General features: G+C 41.6%; 1 protein-coding gene across 3 annotated transcripts in view; it reads left to right on the forward strand.

Moving 5' to 3' along the window:
- The window catches only part of SAP130 (Sin3A associated protein 130), a 74,960-nt gene that overhangs the window by 32,333 nt on the left and 18,559 nt on the right, over positions 1-24,068 (forward strand). For 2 of the 3 annotated variants that reach the window (XM_052660195.1, XM_052660194.1), the window contains exons 13-16: positions 1,760-2,062; positions 2,871-3,048; positions 9,357-9,461; positions 22,929-23,287. In XM_052660195.1, the coding sequence (XP_052516155.1) occupies positions 1,760-2,062; positions 2,871-3,048; positions 9,357-9,461; positions 22,929-23,287 (945 nt within the window). The remainder of the gene's footprint in view (positions 1-1,759; positions 2,063-2,870; positions 3,049-9,356; positions 9,462-22,928; positions 23,288-24,068) is intronic. The other variant, XM_052660196.1, reaches the window with a different exon arrangement.

Genomic DNA, 24,068 nt, shown 5'->3' on the forward strand with positions numbered 1-24,068 from the left:
CTAATATCAGGGTCTTTTCCATTGAGTCAGCTCTTCACATCAGGAGGCCAGAGTATTGGAACTTCAGCATCAGTCCTTCCAGTGAATATTCAGGATTGATTTCCGTTAGGATGGACTGGTTTGATCTCCTTGCTGTCAAAGGGACTCTCAAGAGTCTTCTCCAACACCAGTTTCAAAGCATCAGTTCTTCAGAACTCAGCCTTCTTTATGGTCCAACTCTCACATCCGTACATGTCTACTGGAAAAACCACAGCTTTGACTAGATGGACCTTTGTCAGCAAAGTAATGTCTCTGCTTTCTAATATGCTGTCTAGATTTGTCGTAGCTTTTCTGCCAAGAAATTCTAAAATTCCAAAATTGAGATATAATTGACATACCTTAGTTTCGCATGTACAGCATAATAATTCATTATTTGTCTATATTGCAGAATAATCACCACAGGTCTGGCTGGCATCTGTCACTGTACAGTTCCAGATTGGTTTTTTTCTTGTGATGAGAACTTTTTCAGATCTACTCTTAGGAACTTCCAGATTTACAGTATGGTATATTTAACTGTAATCATTCTGCTGTGCATTATATCCGCATAACTTAATGTCTTTAACTGGAAGTTCATGCCTTCTCACTACCTTAGCCTGTCTCACCCACCCTCTGCCCTTGCCTGTGGCACCACCGGTCTGTTTTCCCTATCCAGGGGCTCAGTTTGTGATTTTCTGCATTTTAGATTCCATATGTATGTGAGGTCAGATGATGTTTGTCATTCTCTGTGTGACTGACTTCACTGAGCACAATACCCTTGAGATTCATTCATATTGTCACAGATGGCAGTGTTTCAGTTTTTTTTTCCTTTTTAATAGCTGAGTGTTATTCCATGGTGTGTGTGTATACCATATCTTCTTGATCTCATCCACTAGTGGACACGGATTGTTTCCATATCTTGGCTATTGTAAGTAACACTGCAGGGAACATGGAAGATACATATATCTTTTTCCAGATTGGTTTTCTGAGAAGAAAAGTCTTGTTTGTTTTCTTTCCACAAATAGTGAGAAATCCCTTTTTTTGTTTCTTCCTGGGAATGTTTGTGTTTTCAGTTTTGTTGTTGAGTCAGTTTTTAATGTACACAGTAGATGATTGAAAAAGGACAGGTTGATTGTTGTCTCTCCCAAGTGCATATTTTAGAATTTAAAATTAATAACTACTATATTTCAGAAATTCCTCTGATAGTGGTTCTTCTATCAATTAAAGCAAAGATTCTTGACTTGGAGGCATGGATAGATCACAAAAGTTTGTATTAATTATTTCATAGTTGCCTGGCTCACATTTGGCTTTTAATAAATGGTTGCTTTTTCTCATTTTTAATGCTATTTCTGCATAAAGATCGTCTCAAGTTAGTAGAAAGTAAGGTGGAGAAAACGTCAATGCTTAGAGATTTATATAGCACTTTTTTTTTAAATTGAGAGTTTAGATCTTGAACGTGGAAAAATTGTTTTGATTTTTGAGTGTTTTTCTCCTTGAGTGACTGAGTGAGTGAAGTCGCTCAGTCTTGTCCGACTCTCTGCAACCCCATGGACTGTAGCCTAACCAGATTCCTCTGTCCATGGGATTTTCCAGGCAAGACTACTGGAGTGGGTTGCCATTTCCTTCTCCAGGAGATCTTCCCGACTCAGGGATGGAATCCAAGTCTCCCACATTGTAGGCAGACGCTTTACCGTCTAAGCCACCAGGGAGCTAACATTCTTGTCACTTTCTGCATCATTTGTAGTTTCAGCTCAGGCTCCAAACTCTGCTATCACAGCTCAGACTGGAGTAGGGGTGGCATCCACAGTCCACCTGAACCCCATGCAGTTGATGACAGTGGATGCATCTCACGCTCGACATATCCAAGGGATCCAGCCAGCCCCCATTAGTACACAGGGGATCCAGCCAGCCCCCATTGGCACCCCGGGGATCCAGCCAGCCCCAATCGGGACACAGGGAATTCACTCAGCAACCCCCATCAGCACCCAAGGACTTCAGCCTGCACCAATAGGAACCCAGCAGCCTCAGCCCGAAGGAAAGACTTCAGGTAATTTTAATTTTTTACATGGAACTTGGTATGGAGAGAAAAGATACATAGGGTTTAAATAATGGTTCTGCCACTTGCTGGCTTTGTGGTCTCAAGTAACCTCATTAAACCTTAGTTTCCTCTTTGGAACATGAGTTGCTTAGAACTTACCTGTCAGGATCATTGTAAGCATTAGAAACTGCATATGTAAATAGCCTAATAGGCATTTGCACAGGGGGAGAAGCACTCTTAGTTAACAGGGTACATTCACCTTTATAAAGGTAGTATGTACATTCCATTTTAGGATTTTCCTTTTCATTTTAATTTTTTCGGCTCACTGTGTAGCTTGTGGCATCTAGTTCTCCAACCAGGGATTGAATTCAGGCCCTAGCATTAGAAGCCCAGAGTCCTAACCACTAGACAGCCAAGGAATTTCCTAAGATTGTTTTTGGAGTTGTTTGTAGAGCATAAAATTAAGATAGACTGTAATGTTAGTACCATTATTAGGAATTGAGAAGTGGTGATATTTTACAAAAAGTCTGTAGGAGAACATTTCTTGAAGTGTGGTATGTACTTTATGTATCTTATTTATTAGTAACTATGATTGTAGAGCAAAGAAAAGTGGTTTTTGATCAGTGGCTCTATAACTTCTCCCGTTTTGCCATCTGCTTTTGCTCTTATCCCTGTGCTTGAAATTGGAAAGTCCTAACGTGGGTACTGTTCAGTGTGGTAGTCTAATCATTGTTCTCTGTCTCGTGCGACATTTTAGTAATGTTACTTCTGTTTCCTTCTTCTCGTTGTTCTCTCCTGCCCCCTCCGTGTCCTCTAGCAGTGGTGTTGGCGGATGGAGCCACAATTGTAGCCAACCCTATCAACAACCCATTCAGTGCTGCTCCAGCAGCAACAACTGTGGTGCAGACTCACAGCCAGAGTGTGAGCACCAATGCTCCAGCCCAGGGCTCATCCCCACGGCCAAGTATACTCCGAAAGAAACCTGCCACAGACGGGTGAGTAGACCCAGAAGTGTCAAATGACACCTCTAGTTCTGGATATCATTGGTATAAACAGTAGGCACTAATCCAGTGCTGTAGCAAACTCAATTTCTGCCAAAATAACTTGCCGAACAGGTTGTTCAGTAGAACCTTGCTGAGTTCAGACTGTAAGTAAGAATCCAGGATTCAGTTGGGTGTCAGTTTGTAAACATCTGTTGCATATTAATTACTTGAAGAGCTCTCTGTGATTCTGAGAGTTTAATGCTGGAACCCCTAGCTTGTACTGAGTTTTTCAGGCTTATCTAGTTAGGCACAGTAACATGTGCTGTCTGTCTTTTCCTCGCTATCCTAAATGAACTGTTGCTTCAGGCAAGCAGCGCTCCAGGTGTATTAAGGGTCACATTTAGTAGCGGATAATGTTCCGTGTTGTCATAGAAGCTTCTGAGTTGGTGGGTCATCGGCGAGAAGATAGGTGCTCTGCTGTGACACAGAGATCCAAGTCTCTGTCTTTTAACACTAAGTCGGTTCATGACAAAGTAACCTTGTCAAGGAAAACACAAGGCAGAGCTTGTAATGAAGATGGCAGATTGAACATGCTCTTCTTAATTTCTCCTCCTGTCAAAACCTTACTGAACTTTTAGTAAAGAGGCTTTTTTAGAAGATCATAAATACACAAGGATGGGGAGAATAGGAGAGGACTCAAAAGCAACAAGACTTGGAGGCTAGAAAGCAGATAGGCAAGCACTCACTCCCTTAGCAGTGAGAATGGTGGATGTTAAGTCTGCAGAGAACAATTGAGAACCATCCTCATTTAAATTGTAAATCTTCAGAAGAACCGGAAACAGGAAGAACTGAGGGTGAAAGGAAGCTCGGCTGAAATCTGTCTGAAAAGTGATTAGGGCCCTGCCTTGTCTGCCCACACGGCGGATCTGTGCTGCGCCTCCTCCCCAGCCCTGGGGCACTCTGCAGGTGACCCACTGGGAGCATCCAGCACTGCAGAGGACAGGGCACTGTACCAAAAGCAGACTAGGTGGCCTGGCCAGCATGGCGTGCTGAGATGGCCTGTCCACTTCTCCCATTTGAGATGAGAAATCGAGAAGAGGACTCTAATCTCCTAGGGCCCATCAGCCCAATGGGAAAGATCTAAAAATACCTACACTAGGCGTTGAAGGACCCTTCAGACAGGGATCACATCACCCTTAAGGTAGACAAACCCTGCCACACGCTCAGAGCATCCCATCAGCTTTTTAGTCCTCCTCCATCAGGAGCATGCAGCCCAGCATATCAGGTGCCTGCTGGGGATTCTAACAATACAAGACAGGAACCACTGCAAAAGGCAGTTTGGAAGATGCAAAGGCTAGGCAAAGAGAATAAAACTTAAAAACAAAGCCTAAGAAAGCATGAGCAGAGACAGACACCGTCAGTGCCATCTTCAAAGGACCAAAGAAATCTGCATCTATCAGACGGGAAGGCCAAGATTCTCAGAGGGAACAGTCAGAGAACAAGAGTCTGTCCTGAAGTTAAAAGTGTGAGAGCAGAAACTGAAAACTCAGTAGAGGATTTGAAAGGTAAAACAGGAAATCTCTCAGTAGAGCAAAAAGACAAAAGGGGAGAAAATACCAAAAAATTAAAGTACCAGTTCAGGAGAGTCCTGCCTTGGAAGAGGAGGGATTATAGTAAATTACCAAAACTGAAGAGTAGGAGTTTCCTGATTTAACAAACCACAAAATGCTTGGCACAGTATGTGCAGTGGACACACACTGGCGCCAGGATAAAATATTTTGAAACTTCACAACACGGGACGCAGCAAGACCTGCCTTTTTCCCATGCTTTGTCGTGTACAACGGCCCTTCTGCTCACCTTCCGTGATGACCTGTTACCATCCAAGCCCTCTGGGACCTGACTTCTCTGAGCGTGGCTTTTTGCTCTAATTGGGTCCTGGCTCTTCTTGGGGTCTCAGTGGCCTTTTCCTCGACTCTCCCCAGAGTGGTGGCTGTCTCTTCCTCCCCATCCCTCCCTGTCGCTGTGCCCGGAGATGGGGTGGCGGTCCTCTTGGTGCCTCATCGCCACTTTCATCCACTCCTCCTCAACAGCAGATATGCTTCCTGGTCTGTATTCAAATTTCATAAAATTTGCTATTGAAAAAGTAGTTTCACATAACCAGGTTCATCCAGACACACTGAAAAGTTTTCCAATAACTGAATCAAATATCAGTTTTTATTTTTTATGTTTTTTTAAATGTTTTTTTTTATTGTGGTATAAGTCACATAATATAAAACATACTATTTTAACCATATTTAACGTACATTTCAGTGACATTAAATACATTCACATTGTTGTGCAGCTCTCACCATCATCACCTCCCATCACCTTCTTAAACTGAAGCTCTGTCTCCATTAAATACTAACTCCCAATTCCCCCTGTCCCTTCACCCTTACAGTGCCTTCACCTCCTGGCCCCTGGCATTACCAATGTACTTTCTAACTCTGTGAATTTGACTGTTCTAGTCTAATACCAGCTTTTAAATTCAAATTAACTTCAGTGAAACATTATTTACCGTCTGAGCCACCAGGGGAGCCCCTAATGAAACTTTCTTAAAAGTCCTGCTGGTCACTTGCATTTACTGCCTTTCGACTGTTTAGTGGCCCCATGTGACTGGCAGCCACCTGGTTGGGACAGAGTCAGGTTTGATTTGGAGACTGTGTGTCCTTCAGAAGGTACATAGTGGCTGGCTGTCATACTATCTTTAACATAAAGAGAAATTTGACATTTCCCAGCTCTGTGGCCTCTCAGTTGCTTGAATGTGTCCCTTGCATCCACCCTCCTATAGCAGCACACCCCCAGGAGCACAAGCATTCCACAGCTCAGAAGTTTAGCAGCATTTTCTGTACCCCAGTGGCCCACAGCCTGCCTCCTTCTACACCCCTGGCAGCAGAACTGTGACTCAACAAGACCCCGCTGGAAGCCTGCAGTCTGTTGGTCCTTAACCACCTTTTCACTCTTCTAACTGCCTTTCCTGACATCTTTGTCTGCTCTCCTTGGTTCAGAGTCTGTGGTCCTTTGTGATCATTTCCTTGCCTCCATCCTCAGGTTCCTTACCCTCCTCTTCGCTTTGTCAAAACCAGAGTTAAATCCTCGTTTGTGTTACGCTGCCTGCATATGTGCAGCAGTGTTAGGGAGCACCACACTGCCTGGTCCTGCTTAACCTCACACACCTCCACTGGGGTATCATGGTGGACCAGCACTGTCTGCTTGCTTCCACCACCCGTCCAGACCACCAGGTGCCTCTGTTCTTTTCCAGGCTTCCACAGCTTCTCTCCACATTCACTAGTAGCTAATGAAAGTGCCACCTACTTTCTTGAGAAAATGGCAACAAGCACAAGAGAACTTCACAAACTAGCTGTCACATCCTACCTGCCAGCCTCTTTTTCCCACTCCACCTCCATTTCCCAGTACAGGTGGGCTCCAGGGGAGCCTCTTCAGAGCTCCCATCACAACCTTTCTCACCTACTCCAGCTCCAGCTCTTCTCTCTCTCCTCCTTCATCAGTTTTTTCTTACACATGCTACCTACCAGCCTCTTTTCCCTGCTCCACCTCCATTTCCCAGTACAGGTGAGCTCCAGGGGAGCCTCTTCAGAGCTCTGATCACAACCTTTCTTACCTACTCCAGCTCCAGCTCCTCTCTCTCTCTCCGTCATCAGTTTTTTCTTATAAGTGGGTTATTCACATAAAAAGTATAATCTTGCTGTCAGTCCTTCCATCTTAAAAAAAAATTCTTCTATTAAGCCACTTTCCTCCATTCTCTACCCCGTTTTATTTCTCCTGATTGCAGTGAAAATAAAGGAGTTATCTCTTTGCCTGTGCAGATAATGTATGTACAGTATAATGAGTTAGCACAAAGGGAACCCAGTGTACATCTGTGTGATTACCAGTACTTCCTCCCAAAGGTTACTGACCAGTTTCTCTTCTTACCCTCTTTTGCCTCTTTCTGATAGAATCATATATATATTTTTGTGACTCTGTCATCTTTCACTTGGTTTTGGACAGTTCATCCATGTTACTACATGTGATTGTAACTTTTCAGTTGTTGTTTAAAATACCCTTATATAAGAATAGCATCATTTATCCATGGATCTATGGGTTTTTTCCATTTTGGGGCTGTAATGTTATCCCAACATCTTTGTACATCACCTTTGATGTGTCCATAATGTAGTGCCCCAGAAGGGATTTGCTGGGATGTGGTCTGTGCTCATGTTCAGATCTAACAGGTAACGCCAGCAGTTTGTTCAGGTGTTACACACATTTGCACTGTCACTAGCGGTGGAATCATTGCCTCTGTCATCACCAACACTTGTTATTTGGCACTGTTTGTAAGTTTGGTCATTCTGTACATTTATAGTGTTATCTCTTTATGGGTTTGGGGGGGTGGTTTGTTTTCTGGGGTGAGTGGAGTTGGTCTTGCTTTCTCATTTTTATTGTGGAAAGCTTAAACATAATACAAATTTGAACATAAGAATTTATTCCCATAATCCAACTTCAGTTATTAACTTAGTCCATGTTTTATCTGTATGCCTATCCACTCCCTTTTTTTACCGGCTCTTTTGTCCTGTGGAGTTTTCCCTTTCCCCCGCCGTCTCTTTCCCTGAATTTGTCAGTTGTAGCCCCATTGTATTAGTTTCCTTAGGGCTGCTCTAACAAATTATCACAAGTTTGGTGGTCTAAAGCAGCACGAGTTTATTCTCACAGTACGATGACTAGGCGTCCCTCCTCAGGGAGATCCCCTCTGTGCCTCTCTCCCAGTACCTGGTGGCAGTCGGCAGCCTTGGAGCTGCTTTGCCTGTGGATGCACCGCTCCACTCTCTGTTTGCGTATTCACATGCCCTTGCCTCTGCCTGTCTCAGATCTCCATCTCCTTTCTGTTGCATCAGCCATTGGATTTAGGACCTGCCCTATAACTTTTATGTTGTTGTTCAGTCACCAAGTTGTATCCTACTCTTTGTGACCCTGTGGACTGAAGCGCGCAAGACTCCTCTGACGTCCGCTGTCTCCCGGAGTTTGCTCAAATTCATATCCGTTGAGTAGATGATGCCATCTAACCATCCCATCCTCTGTTCCCCCTTCTCCTTTTACCTACAGTCTTACCCCAGCATCAGGGTCTTTTCTAAAAGACTCTAAATCTAGAATGATCTCATGTCAAGATCCTTAACTTAGTTACATTTGCAAAGACCCTATGTTTTGACATTCACAAGCACCAGGAATTAGGACCCCAGTGGCTCATTTTAGGGAACACAATCCATGCCCCTGTCTCCCATCACCTAGTTTCACTTATTCTCTCCTCCACATTTTCCAGGTTGTTACTTTAATCTAAAGGCTTGATTCTTTTCCCCTTTTAGCAAAATCCCTTCATAAGTTGGCAGTTTAGTGCTTTGTTGTTTAGTTGCTAAGTCACATCCAACTATTTTTGTGACCTAATGGACTGTTGCCCACCAGGCTCCTCTGTCCATGGATTTTCCTAGGCAAAAATACTGGAATAGGTTGCCGTTTCCTTCTCCAGAGGATCTTCCCTACCCAGGAATCAAACCCACATATCCTGCACTGGCAGGTGGATCTTCATCACGGGCCGTCTGGGAAGCCTGATTTTAGTATTATACTAGGAGAAATATGCTGTCTGCTGGTCACCCTTTTTTGAGATATTAACAGTCTTGATGGTCAGTATCTGAATTCATTGCATTGCAGAATGGTGTGTTCTCATTCTAGACATTTTCTCTCAAACCAGTTCTCTTCTAGTATTTGCTTCTGCCACTCTGCCAAAATTACACATCGGGATCATTTATGATTTCCACATCACTAAGCTCTGGTCTGAGCCGCATGTGGCCTCTCTACATGACACATTTGATCACTAGCTAGCTGTCTAAATCGACTTTTTTCACTCAGCTTCCATTAACTTGCTTAGGTCAATATGAATACATAGGTGTAATAATGACTGTGAATACTAAACGAATTGAAAGTACAAAGGAAATGTGTAGATAGAAAGTAGAAGAAGCAGATAAGAGTCAAAATAGTTGCTTCCTGATGAGAGACAGGCAGGAAGTGACGAAGGATGGGAAAGAGATCGGCTGTGTTTTGTTAAAAGCTCTTTAGTACTGTTTGACTTTTTAAATAATGTGCCTTTATTACGTTGACAAAACTTTTCAATGCATTAAAAAGCACCTGGCAACATGGTGCTTTAATTTCACCGTAGATCCACGTAGCAGATGTGTTGATCTTACCCTTCGAATGCCCACAGACTCTTGTATTCCGGGTTTGTCTCTTGTCTCTTCTAGAATGGCAGTGCGGAAAACCCTCATTCCCCCTCAGCCTCCTGACGTGGCCAGCCCTCGCGTGGAGAGCTCTATGCGGAGTACGTCTGGGTCGCCCAGGCCTGCAGGGTGAGCACATAATTGAGGACAGGAAAGTCTAGTGACATGCGACAAACTTCACATAATTTGTTTGTGTGCATCTGAAAAACCCATTTTCTAAGCTGTGTGATCTGGACACATTTCTTGACCTCTCTGGTTCTTAATTTCCTTATTTTTGAAATGGGCATACTTATAACATCTTCCTCATAGGATTCCTGTGTATTCATAGCACTTAGAATAGAGCCTGCCTCATAGTGAACACCCAGTTCCTGTTGCTGTCAAAAATGGCATGATGACAGTTAATACATGCTATTTTATTTATCTTCTTAATTCTAAAAATAGTATTTTGGAAAAGAAAATGAGACAATATAAAAAGTATAATGTAAAAATCTTTGTCCCATTCTCCCCTCACCTCTCTAGTCCCTCTCCCCAGAGTAATTTGTTACTGTTTTAGCCTCTGAGTCTTTGTAACCCCATGGACTATTCATCTTGCCAGGCTCCTCTGTCCATGGGATTTTCCAGGCAGGAATAGTGGAGTGGGTTGCCATTGCCTTCTCCAGGGGATCTTCCCATCCCAGGGATTGAACCTGCATCTCCTGCATTGGCAGGCAGATTCTTTAACACTGAGCCACTTGGAAAGCACCCCCACAGTAATATTAATTGGTTAAAGTTTTGTTAAGTATCTTTCCACATCTTTTTCCACATACATGTGTAGATAGGCTGATAAGTTCTTAAAAATAAGACTTTATTGATTGTTTATTATATGGCATTTTTTCCTTATATCAGTAATAGCTTACTGTGTTAACATATTTAGATCTACTTATTCATAAATTTCTGCTTTATTGACTATGCCAAAGCCTTTGACTGTATGGGTCACAATAAACTGGAAAATTCTGAAAGAGATGGAAATACCAGACCACCTGACCTACCTCTTGAGAAATCTGTATGCAGGTCAGGAAGCAACAGTTAGAACTGGACATGGAACAACAGACTGGTTCCAAAGAGGAAAAGGAGTACGTCAAGGCTGTATATTGTCACCCTGCTTATTTAACTTATATGCAGAGCACATCATGAGAAATGCTGGACTGGAAGAAGCACAAGCTGGAATCAAAATTGCCGGGAGTAATATCAATAACCTCAGATATGCAGATGACACCGCCCTTATGGCAGAAAGTGAAGAGGAACTAAAGAGCCTCTTGATGAAAGTGAAAGAGGAGAGTGAAAAAGTTGGCTTAAAGCTCAACATTCAGAAAACTAAGATCATGGCATCCGGTCCCATCACTTCATGGGAAATAGATGGGGAAACAGCGGAAACAGTGTCAGACTTGATTTTTTGGGCTCCAAAATCACTGCAGGTGGTGACTGCAGCCATGAAATTAAAAGATGCTTACTCCTTGAAAGGAAAGTTATGACCAACCTAGATAGCATATTCAAAAGCAGAAACATTACCTTGCCAACAAAGGTCCATCTAGTCAAGGCTATGGTTTTTCCAGTAGTCATGTATGGATGTGAGAGTTGGACTGTGAAGAAGGCTGAGCACCGAAGAATTGATGCTTTTGAACTGTGGTGTTGGAGAAGACTCTTGAGAGTCCCCTGGACTGCAAGGAGATCCAACCAGTCCATTCTAAAGGAGACCAGTCCTGGATGTTCTTTGGAAGGAATGATACTGAAGCTGAAACTCCAATACTTTGGCCACCTCATGTGAAGAGTTGACTCATTGGAAAAGACCCCGATGCTGGGAGGGATTGGGGGCAGGAGGAGAAGGGGACAACAGAGGATGAGATGGCTGGATGGCATCACTGACTCGATGGACGTAAGTCTGAGTGAACTCCAGGAGTTGGTGATGAACAGGGAGGCCTAGCGTGCTGCAATTCATGGGGTTGCAAAGAGTCAGACACGACTGAGTGACTGAATAGAACTGAACTTCATAAAACTTCATTCAAAAAATTATGAATGCCATATGTGTACTAAGTATCATTTCAGAATCCAGGGAAATAAAAGTGACTGAAACAAAGGGTCCATTCCTTAAGCGTACTGTCTAGTGAAAGTAGAGAAATAATAAATATGTGAAGAAAAAGAAACCAGTGTAAAAGGAATATAAGTGATGGGAGAAGAGGTGATGACTTACAGGAAGGCTTCTCTGAGCAGAGGTTTTAAGAGCCACATGTTCCCTGATGTAAGACTGTGTTGGGCAGAGGAAAGAGCAGGGGCCTGGACTTTGATGTAGGAGTACTTGCGGTCACCACTTTGTACATTAGTGCAAAAATGTACACACAACTGTGTAATTAGAAACTGTACGTGGTTACTTATAATTTTTTTGTGACTTTAAAAACATTTGTGAAAATATTAAAAACGCTCTTCCTATTTCTCTAGGGAATCTCTCTGGCCTAGGGATCAAACCCGGGTCTCTTGCACTGCAGGCAGCTTCTTTACCATCCGAGTCACCAGAGAAGCCCATAATATATAGGGAAGTGGAAAGAAAAAAAAAAAAAACTAAAATTTACTTAGTACACTGTAATTTGAACATCAGACGCACTGAGACATTAAAACATTAAAATGTTTTATTTCTTTCTAAAAACTCATCAAGAGTTCACCCTCTCTATCTGAGGATGTAAACACATGGTGAGCATCCACAGGTTTTGGTATCTGTATTTTCGTATCCCCTAGGGAATGAGTACCAAGGGACAACGGTAGTTGGAACAGTGCTTGCCTTATTCATATTATATAATTTGTGCAAGAGTCCTTCTATGCTTTAGTGAATTGTCATATTGCTTTCTAAATTTGGATCTGCCCTGACATTTTATCTTTTGTATTTTCAATATTGTAAATTTTCTCTAAGAGTTCCTTTAATGTGAGGTTTCTGCCAGTGTCACTTACAGGGACAGCTTATCTACCTTAGCTAATCCTTGGAGTCAGTGTGCACATTTCATAGCAGCATCTTTATCCTTGCTAGTGCAGATAAAGATTTCTCTTTGGAGAAATGTGTATTTAGGCTGTTAGGTGTTGTGAGCTGTTAGTAAATTTTGCAATTTATCAGTCGTATCATTTGCAAATATTTTCTCCCAATCTGAGGGTTGTCTTTTCATTTTGTTTGTTGTCTCCCTTGCTGTGCAGAAACTTTTGGGTTAAAGTAGGTCCCATTTGTTTATTTGTTTATTTTTGTTTTTATTTCCATTACTGTGGGAGACAAATCAAATAAGAGAATGCTGTGATTTATGTCAGAGAGTGTTCTGCCTATGTTTTCCTCTAGGAGTTACATAGTGTCCAGTTTCACATTTAGGTCTTTAATCTATTTTGAGCTTATTTTTGTGTATGAAGTTAAGGAATGATCTGATTTCATTTTTTTAAACTTGTATGTAGCTGTCCAGTTTTCCCAGCACCATTTGTTGAAGAGACTGTCTTTCCAGCGTTGTGCAGTCTTGCCTCCTTTGTCATAGATTAATTGACCACAGGTGCATGATCTTTTTTTTGGGTTTCTGTCCTGATCCATTGATCTGTAATTCTGTTTTTGTGCCAGGACCTTACTGTTTGGATGACTGTAGTTTTGTAGTGTAATCTGAAGTCAGGGAGTTTGATTACTCTGGCTCCATTTTCTTTCTCAAGATTGCTTTGGCTATTCGGGGTCTTTTGTGTCTCCAAACAAATTTTGAGATTTTTGTTCTAGTTCTGTGAAAAATGCCATTGGTAATTTGATAGGGATTGCACTGATAATCTGTAAATTGCCTAGAGTAGTTCATCAACATCTTATACTTTTCCGAGTACTTATACTTTTGTTTCCTTAGGTAGGTTTATTCATAGGTATTTCATTCTTTATGAGGTGGTGGTAAATGGAGCTGTTTCCTGAATTTTCTCTTTCTGATCTTTTGTTGTTAATGTATAGAAATGCAACAGATTGCTACATGTTAATTTTGTAACCTGCAACTTTACCACATTAATTGATGAGTTCTTGGAGTTTTCTGGTAGCATCTTCAGGATCTTCTGTGTATAGTATCATGTCATTTTGTCAACAGTGACAGTTTAACAACTTCTTTTCCAATTTAGATTCCCTTTACTTCGTTTTCTTTCCTGATTGCTGTAGCTAAGACTCCCAAAATTATGTTGAATAAAAGAGGTGAGAGTAGAATCCTTGTCTTACTCCTGGTTTTAGAGGGAATGCTTTCAGCTTTTCACCATTGAATATGATGCTAGCTATAGGTTTGTCATATATGGCTTTTATTATGTTAAGATATGTACCCTTTTTGCCCACTTTTTGGTTTTGGTATCAGGGTGATGGTGACCTCAAAAATGAGTTTGAAAGTGTTCCTTCCTCTGCAGTTTTTTGAAACAGTTTCAGAAGAATATATGTTAACTTTTCTCTAAATGTTTGATTAAATTTGCCTGTGAAGCAGTCAGGTCCTGAACTTTCGTTTATTGGGGGGCTTTTAATCACAGTTTCAGCTTCGCTGCTTTGATTGGTTTGTCCTTCTCTTCCAGGTTGCCCATTTTGTTGGCATACTGTTGCTCATAGTAGTCCCATGATTCTTGGTATTTCTGTGGAGTCCGTCGTAATGTCTCCTTTTTCATTTCTAATTTTATTGGTGTAAGTCCTCTCCCTTTTTTTCTTCATGAGTCCAACTAAAAGTTTATCAATTTTATCTTTTCAAAGAACCAACTTTGAATTTCATTGATGTTTGCGATTGTTTTGTCTCTATTTCATTTATTTCTGCTATGATCTTTGTGATTTCTTTCCTTCTGCTAACTTTAGATTTTGTTTGTTGTTCTTTCTCTAGGGGTTTTAGGTGTAAGGTTATGTAGTTTATTTGAGATTATTCTTTTTTCATGAGGTAGCATTGTACTGCTATAAACTTCCCTCTTAGAGCTCCCTTTGCTGCATCTGATAAGTTTTGCACCATTGTGCTTTAGTTTCATTTGTCTCTAAGTATTATTTTATTTTCTCTAAATTTCTTCAGTGATTTGATTGCTGGTTTAGTAGCATAATGTTTAGCTGCCGTGTGTTTGTGTTTTTTATAGTTATTTTCTTGTACTTTATTTCTGATTTCATAGCAGTTGTGATCAGAAAAGATGTTTGATATGATTTCAGTTTTCATAAATTTACCAAGGCTCACCTTGTGATCCAACAAGTGGTCAATCCTGGAGAATGTTCCACATGCACTTGAGAAGAATATGTAGTCTGCTGCTTTTGGTTGGAATGCTCTATGAATATTAATTAAATCCATCTGGTCTAACGTGTCATTTAAAGCCTGAGTTTCTTTATTAATTGTCTACCAGATAATCTGTCCGTTGTTGAAAGTGGGGTGTTAACCTACCCCACTATTGTGTGTTACTGTCGATTTATCCCTTTATGGTTGTTGGTATTTGCCTTACATACTGAGGTATTCGTATGTTGAGTTCATATATATTTATAGTTGTTATATTGTCTTCTTGGACTGAACCCTTGAGCATTATGCAGTGTCCTTCTTTTTCTCTTATAACAATATTTGTTTTAAAGTTTGTCTGATACAGATATTATTACTCCACCTTTCTTATGATTCCCATTTGCATGAAATACTTTCTGCCATCTCCTTAATTTCAGTCTGTAAGTGTCCCTAGGTCTCACATGGGTCTTGTTTTTATTTTCACCCAACCAGTCTTTGTCTTTTGGTTGGTGCATTTAATCCATTTACTCTAAGGCAATTATCAATGTATATGATTCTATTGTTGGTTCAGTAGCTAAGTCTTGTCTGACTTCTTGAAACACCATGAATGCAACATTCCAGGCCTCCCTGTCCATCACCACCTCCCAGAGTTTACTCAAATTCATGTCCATTGAGTCTGTGATGCCATCCAACCATCTCATCCTCTATTGTCCCCTTCTCCTCCCACCTTCAATCTTTCCCAGCATCAGGGTCTTTTCAAATGAGTCAGTTCTTCTCATCAGGTGGCCAAAGCATTGGAGCTTCAGCGTCAGCACCAGTCCCTCCAATGAATATTCAGAGTTGATTTCCTTTAGGATTCACTGGTTTGATCTCCTTGCAGTTCAAGGAACTCTCAGGAATCTTCTCCAGCACCACAGTTTGAAGGCATCAGTTCTTCAGTGTCAGCCTTCTGTATGGTCCAACTCTTGCATCCATACATAACTACTGGAAAAACCATAGCTTTGCCTATACTGACCTTTGTCGGCAAAGTGATGCCTCTGCTTTTTAATATACTGTCTAGGTTTGTCACAGCTGTCCTTCTAAGGAACAAGTGTCTTTAAATTTCTTGGCTGCAGTCACTGTCCTCAGTGATTTTGGAGCCCAGGAAAATAAACTGTGCCACTATTTCTACTTTCTCCCCATCTGTTTGCCATGAGGTGATGGGACCTGATGCCATGATCTTAATATTTTGAATGTTGAGTTTTAAGCCAGCTCTTTCACTCTCTTCTTTCACCTCCATCAAGAAGGTCTTTAGTTCTTTACTTTCTGCCATTGGAGTGATATTATCTGCATATCTGAGGTAATTCTCCCAGCGATCTTGATTCCAGCTTGATATTCATCCAGCCCAGTATTTTGCATGATGTGCTCTGCCTGTAAATTAAATAGCAGGGTGATATTATATATCCTTGATGTACTCATTTCCCAAATTTGAACCAGTCCATTGTTCCATGTCCATTGCTAAGTGTTGCTTCGTGACCTGCAAACAAGTTTCTCAGGAGACTGGTGAAGTGGTCTGGTATTCTTTAAGAATTTTCCATAGTTTGTTGTGATCCACACAGCCAAAGGCTTTAGCAAAGTCAATGAAGCAGAAGTACGTTTTATTTTGGAATTCCCTTGCATTTTCTGTGATCTAGCTTATGTTGCCAATTTGATCTCTGGTTCCTCTATCTTTTCTAAATCTAGCTTGTACATCTGGAAGTTCTTGATTTATGTGCTGTTCATGCCTAGCTTTTGAAGGATTTTGAGCATTACTTGCTAGCATGTGAAATGAGTGCAATTATATGGTGGTTTGAACATTTTTGGCATTTTCTTTCTTTGGGATTAGAATGAAAAGTGATCTTTTCCAGTCCTGTGGCCACTGCTGAGTTTTCCAAATCTGCTGGTATGTTGAGTGCAACACTTTTTAACAGCATGATATTTTAGGATTTGAAATAGCTCAGCTGAAATTTCATCACCTGACTAGCTTTGCTCATAGTAATGCTTCCGAAGACTCACTTGACTTCAAACTTCAGGATGCCTAGATCTAGGTGAGTGATCACACCATCATGGTTACCCAGGTCATTAAAGACCTTTTTGTATAGTTCTTCTGTGTATTTGTGCCACCTCTTCTTAATCTCTTCTGCTTCTGTTAGGTCCTTGCCTTTCTCCTTTATTGTACCCATTTTTATATGAAATGTTCCCTTGCTATCTCTAATTTTCTTGAAGAGATTTCTAGTCTTTCCCATTCTATTGTTTTCCTCTATTGCTTTGCATTGTTCATTTAAGGCTTTCTTATCTCTCCTTGCTGTTCTCTGGAACTCTGCATTCAGTTGGGTATATCTTTCCCTTTCCCCTTTACCACTTCTCTTCTATTTTCAGCTACTTATAGGACCTCAACCAGTTTGCCTTCTTGCACTTCTTTTTCTTTGGGATGGTTTGGTCACTACCTCTTGTACCTTGTTACAAACCTCCATCTATAGTTCTTCAGGCAGTCTGTCAGGCAGGTCTAATCCCTTGAATCTCTTTGTCACCTCTGTTGTATAATCATAAGGGATTTGATTTAGGTCATACCTGAATGGTTTAGTGGTTTTTGCCTACTTTCTTCAATTTAAACCTGAATTGTTTAATAAGGAGCTCATAATTGGAACCACAGACAGCTCTGTGTCTTGTTTATGCTGAGTGTATAGAGTTTCTCCATCTTTGACTGCAAAGAATATAATCAGTCTAATTTCAGTATTGACCATCTGGTGATGTCCATGTGTAGTCATCTCTTGTGTTGATGGGAGAGGGCGTTTGTTATGACCAGTGTTTTTTTCTTGGCAAAACTCTGTTAGCCTTTGCCCTGCTTCATTTTATACTTCAGGGCCAAACTTGCCTGTTATTCCAGGTATCTCTTGGCTTCCTCCTTTTGCATTCAAATCCCCTACAATGAAAAGGACATTTTGGGGGGGTGTTAGTTCTAAAAGGTCTTGCAGGTCTTCGTAGAACTGTACAGCTTCATTTCTTCAGCATTAGTATTTGGGGCATAGACTTGGATTACTGTGATGTTGGGTGGTTTACCTTGGTAATGAACAAAGATCATTCTGTCACTTTTGAGATTGCACCCAAGTACTGTATTTCAGACTCTTATTGACTAAGAGGGCTACTCCATTTCTTCTAAGGGATTCCTGCCCACAGTAACAGATGTCATGGTCATCTGAATTAAATTTGCCCATTTTGGTCCATCTCCTGCTTGACATGTCCAGTTTACCTTGATTTATGACCCAGACATTCCAGGTTCCCGTACAGTATTGTTCTTTACAGCATCAGACTTTACTTTCACCACCAAACATATCCACAGCTGAGTGGCATTTCTGTTTTGGCCGAGCCTCTCCATTCTTGGAGCTGTTTCTCTGCTCTTCCCCAGTAGCATACTGGACACCTGCCAACCTGGGGTGTGTATGTATATATACACTCATCTTCCTGTGTCAATCTTTTTGCCTTTGCATACTCTTCACTGAGTTCTCGAAACAAGAATACTGAAGTAGTTTGCTGTCGCCTTCTCCAGTGGACTAGGGTTTATCAGAACTTTCCACCATGACCTGTCCACCTTGGTCGGCCCCGCATAGATGATCTGGCTCATAGCTTCATTGGGTTAGACAAGGCTCTGATCCTTGTGATCATTTTTGTTAGCTTTTTGCGATGTGGTTTTTGTTCTGGAGGGTGTGGTATTGTAGCACTGATTCTTCTGTCTGCCCTCTGATGGATAAGGATAAGAGGCTTGTGCAACCATCCTGAAAACTAGGTCTTACCCTGATGGGCAAGATAGTTCAGTTCGGTCACTCAGTCGTGTCCGACTCTTTGCAACCCCATGAATTGCAGCACGCCAGGCCTCCTTGTCCATCACCAGCTCCCAGAGTTCACTCAGACTCACGTCCATCGAGTCCGTGATGCCATCCAGCCATCTCATCCTCTGTCGTCCCCTTCTCCTCCTGCCCCCAATCCCTCCCAGCATCAGAGTCTTTTCCAAGGAGTCAACTCTCCGCATGAAGTGGCCAAAGTACAGGAGTTTCAGCTTTAGCATCCCTCCTTCCAAAGAACACCAAGGACTGACCTCCTTTAGAATGGACTGGTTGGATCTCCTTGCAGTCCAAGGGACTCTCAAGAGTCTTCTCCAACACCACAGTTCAAAAGCATCAATTCTTCGGTGCTCAGCTTTCTTCACAGTCCAACTCTCACATCCATACATGACTACTGGAAAAACCATAGCCTTGACTAGACGGACCTTTGTTGGCGAAGTAATGTCTCTGCTTTTGAATATGCTATCTAGGTTGGTCATAACTTTCCTTCCAAGGAGTAAGCATCTTTTAATTTTGTGGCTGCAGTGACTATCTGCAGTGATTTTGGAGCCCCAAAAAATCAAGTCTGACACTGTTTCCGCTGTTTCCCCATCTATTTCCCATGAAGTGATGGGACCAGATGCCATGATCTTAGTTTTCTGAATGTTGAGCTTTAAGCCAACTTTTTCACTCTCCTCTTTCACTTTCATCAAGAGGCTTTTTAGCTCCTCTTCACTTTCTGCCATAAGGGTGGTGTCATCTGCATATCTGAGGTTATTGATACTACTCCCGGCAGTCTTGATTCCAGCTTGTGCTTCTTCCAGCCCAGCATTTCTCATGATGTGCTCTGCATATAAGTTAAATAAGCAGGGTGACAATATACAGCCTTGACGTACTCCTTTTCCTCTTTGGAACCAGTCTGTTGTTCCATGTCCAGTTCTAAGTGTTACTTCCTGACCTGCATATAGGTTTCTGAAGAGGCAGGTCAGATGGTCTGGTATTCCTATCTCTTTCAGAATTTTCCACAGTTTCTTGTGATCCACACAGTCAAAGGCTTTGGCATAGTCAATAAAGCAGAAATAGATGTTTTTCTGGAACTCTTGGTTTTTCCATGATCCAGCGGATGTTGGCAATTTGATGTTCCTCTGCCTTTTCTAAAACCAGCTTGAACATCTTGAAGTTCACGGTTCACGTATTGCTAAAGCCTGGCTTGGAGAATTTTGAGCATTACTTTACTAGCGTGTGAGATGAGTGCAATTGTGCGGTAGTTTGAGTATTCTTTGGCATTGCCTTTCTTTGGGGTTGGAATGAAAACTGACCTTTTCCAGTTCTGTGGCCACTGCTGAGTTTTCCAAATTTGCTGGCATATTGAGTGCAGCACTTTCACAGCATCATCTTTCAGGATTTGAAATAGCTCCACTGGAATTCCATCACCTCCACTAGCTTTGTTCGTAGTGATGCTTCCTAAGGCCCACTTGACTTCACATTCCAGGATGTCTGGCTCTAGGTGAGTGATCACACCATCGTGATTATCTTGGTCGTGAAGATCTTTTTTGTACAGTTCTTCCGTGTATTCTTGCCACCTCTTCTTAATATCTTCTGCTTCTATTAGGTCCATACCATTTCTGTCCTTTATTGTGCCCATCTTTGCATGAAATGTTCCCTTGGGATCTCTAACTTTCTTGAAGAGATCTCTAGTCTTTCCCATTCTGTTGTTTTCCTCTTTCTTTGCATTGATCGCTGAGGAAGGCTTTCTTATCTCTCCTTGCTATTCTGTGGAACTCTGCATTCAGATACTTATTTCTTTCCTTTTCTCCTTTGCTTTTCACAGCTATTTGTAAGGCCTCCCCAGACAGCCATTTTGCTTTTTTGCATTTCTTTTCCATGCGGATGGTCTTGATCCCTGTCTCCTGTACAGTGTCATGAACTTCCGTCCATAGTTCATCAGGCACTCTGTGTATCAGATCTAGTCCCTTAAATCTATTTCTCACTTCCACTGTTTAATCATAAGGGATTTGATTTAGGTCATACCTGAATGGTCTAGTGGTTTTCCCTACTTTCTTCTATTTAAGTCTGAATTTGGCAATAAGGAGCTCATGATCTGAGCCACAGTCAGCTCCCGATCTTGTTTTTGCTGACTATAGAGCTTCTCCATCTTTGGCTGCAAAGAATATAATCAGTCTGATTTTGGTGTTGATCATCTGGTGATGTCCATGTGTACAGTCTTCTCTTGTGTTGTTGGAAGAGGATGTTTACTATGACCAGTGCATTCTCTTGGCAAAACTGTTAGCCTTTGCTCTGCTTCATTCCATATTCCAAGGCCAAATATGCCTGTTACTCCAGGTGTTTCTTGACTTCCTACTTTTGCATTCCAGTCCCCTATAATGAAAAGAACATTTTTTTTGGTTGTTAGTTCTAAAAGGTCTTGTAGGTCTTCATGTTCAACAAGACAGTGTTCATTAACTCTTTAATGTAGTGTCTGCTAGTGGGTGGGGCTGTGCTCTCTCCCTGTTATTTGTCTGGCCTGAGGCAGCCCAGTCCCAGAGTCCTACAGGTTCTATGGTAAGGCTAAAGGCTACCTTCAAAACAGTCTGTGCCAACATGCACCTCCCGGGATGCTGCTGCCAGTGCCCCTGTCCCTGCGGCAGGCCACTGCCAATGCGTGCCTCTGCAGGAGACCCTCAGATACTCACAGGCAGGTCTGACTCAAGTCTCCTATGGGGTCACTGTTCTTTCCCCTGGGTCCTGGTGCGCACATTGCTTTGTTTGTGCCCTACAAGCATCTCCGTTTTCACCAGTCCTGTGGAAGTTCTATAATCAAATCCCGCTGTCCTTCAAAGTCGGATTCCCTGGGGATTCCCATCCCTTTGCCAAATTCCCAGGTTGGGAAGTCTGATGTGGGGCCTAGATCCTTGCAGTGGGAGAACTTCTTTGGTATTCTGGGTCTCCAGTCTGTTGGTCACCCACCCAGCAGGTATGGGATTTGATTTTAACATGATTGCGCCCCTCCTATCATCTCGTTGCAGCTGCTCCTTTGTCCTTGGACATGGGGTATCGTTTTTTTGATTCAAACATCCTCTTGTCGGTGGTTGTTCAGCAGCTAGTTGTGATTTTGGTGTTCCCACAGGAGATGAGTGCACATTTCGAAATCACCATTCTGCTTTCTTTTACAATGAATTTGACTACTCTAGGTACCTCATATAAATGGAGTCCTACAGAACAATCACCCCTCGATATCCCTGCGGCATTGCTTCCATAACCCACACCACTGCAGATACCAAAATCCATAGAAGCTCAAGCCCCTTATATAAAATGGCACAGTATTTGCATGTAACCTATGTATCTCTGGATTACTAACAGTACGTACAGTGTCATTGCTGTGTATGTCTTAGCGAGTAAGCAGCAAGTTCAAGTTTTGCTTTTTGGAACTTTCTGGAATTTTTTTTTCCCTAAATATTTTCCATTTCCTGCTGGTTGAATCCGCAGATGTGGAGCCTGCCAGGTATATAGAGTGCCAGCTCTCTTTGTCTTTGTGATTGGCTTATTTTACTTAGTACCCTGTCCTGAGATGCACCCCTCAGATGTTTTTTTGTTTTTTTTTTTCCAATCTATGCCTACTCTTTTCAACCTCTTGTAATGGTCTTTAGCATAGCAGAATTTTTGAATTTTGATGATGCCCAATTTATCTGGCTTTTTTTTTCTTCTATGGATTATGCTTTTAGTATCATGTCTAAAGAACTCTGATCATAAAACTTTCTTGGTTTTACATTTTTGCATTTAGATTTCTGATTCCTGTTTAGTTCATTTTTTGAGGTCTCAGTCAATATTGAATTTTTTGCCTATACAAGTCCAGTTGTTTTTGGCCTTGAGCTTGAGGGGTATTATCTTGTGTTGCCTTGGATACTTTTGAATTTTCAGTAGTAGTAATATAAATAGGCAAACTTTTACAGCTGTTAAATGAAATATTTGACTTAAAAAATGAGAAGAATTTGTAAGGACATTAATTTTGTCGTATAAAACTGACAAAAATCAATACATTTTTGAACACTGTATTTGTAGATGTCCGAAGTATCTCTGATGAAACATATAGTGGAAAGTTATAAGAGTGGTGCCTATGGGTAGAGGGCTGGGTATGCAAAGTGGAGGGAAGTTATTCTCAATTTGTATTGTTTTGTATCTTCTCAGTTTTTAAAGCTCCCAAGGCAACATACACAGTAACAGATTCTTGGGGGGAAAAATACACTAGCTTGATGAAACCTGATTGCCTTTCAGTGAAGTGACTTTCAGTGATTTGTTTAAACTGCCCTTTGTTTTCTAAGTTAATTTTTGTTACTGCCTATAAAAACTTGATGGCAATGGTTCTAAAACTTGAATTCCCTGTAAAAGTTACCTTTAAGTTCAGCTTCTAAAATCAAGGAATAGAGTTTTAGTTGTACTGTGTGGTGGACAAATATTCACATCTGAGATGATCCAAGTTAAGTAAAGTTTCTGTTGTTTGCTACGTCATCTTTGCTTTTGTTTTTCAGTGCCAAACCCAAGTCAGAAATCCATGTATCAATGGCCACTCCAGTCACTGTGTCTATGGAGACCATGTCTAGTCAAAATAGTGATCAGCCCACCATTGCAGTCCCACCCACCACTCAGCAGCCTCCACCAGCCATTCCAACTATGATTGCAGCAGCTAGTCCCCCGTCACAACCAGCAGTTGCCCTTCCAACCATTCCTGGAGCAGTTCCCATCACTCCACCCATCACTACCATTGCCGCTGCCCCTCCGCCGTCAGCAGCCGTGGGTGGCAGTCTCTCTTCTGTTTTGGGCCCTCCTGTACCAGAGATAAAAGTTAAAGAAGAAGTGGAACCAATGGACATCATGAGGCCAGTTTCTGGTAAGTCCATTTGTAGGATACTCTTTGCTGGCAATTGCTTCTTCCCCTTTTCTTACTCTCCTCAAGAGTCCAAACTCTTGTATGACCCTCAGTCTGGAAGCCTGACTCCTAGATGCCCATTTGAAATTTCCATTTCATTAGTTTTTAATAAATAGAAGAAAGCATCCTTTTCAAAACTAAAACCATATTGCTGCCATTTTTGTAACTAATTTTATTTCTCACCCAAATCAATGAAAAGATTGTTTCCCCAAGAGTATTTTTAAACATAGCTTCTTACATTCATTAAGGAAGTATTACCACATGAAGAGGATCACAATACTGTCGACTTAAAAAATAGTCATAGTCTAAAAGTTGAGAGTTATGTTTTATTCATTGGAAATTTTTAGGACTTTTAGCCTGGGAGACAGCATCTCAAGTGACCCTTCAAGAACTGCTCTGAGGAGGCAGGGGGAGGAGTCGGGTTATATAGAAGTTTGCAACATGGGACAGGTAGTCTGAACTGTGAAGATATTTTTGTGAATTGAAGAAAACCAGATATCTCAAGTTAAGGAATTCAGCGCTTTTCTGTATGTAGGAAGATGAGAGAGTCTGGGCTCACTGAAGTCGTTGCTTTCATATGTATCTCAGCTCTCTGTGGCCAGGATCCTTCATTTTTCCTCAGTGCTCACCACAGGTAGTGGCTGCAGCCTGACGGCTGCTAAATCACAGATATAGTTCTCCTTCCTGGTTATCTTGGAGAGCTAGGTGAGTGTGACATCCTTGTTGATTGACATGGCAGGTA

The sequence above is a fragment of the Budorcas taxicolor genome, chromosome 2, assembly GCF_023091745.1.
Source record: "Budorcas taxicolor isolate Tak-1 chromosome 2, Takin1.1, whole genome shotgun sequence".
NCBI classification, from domain to species: Eukaryota; Metazoa; Chordata; class Mammalia; order Artiodactyla; family Bovidae; genus Budorcas; species Budorcas taxicolor.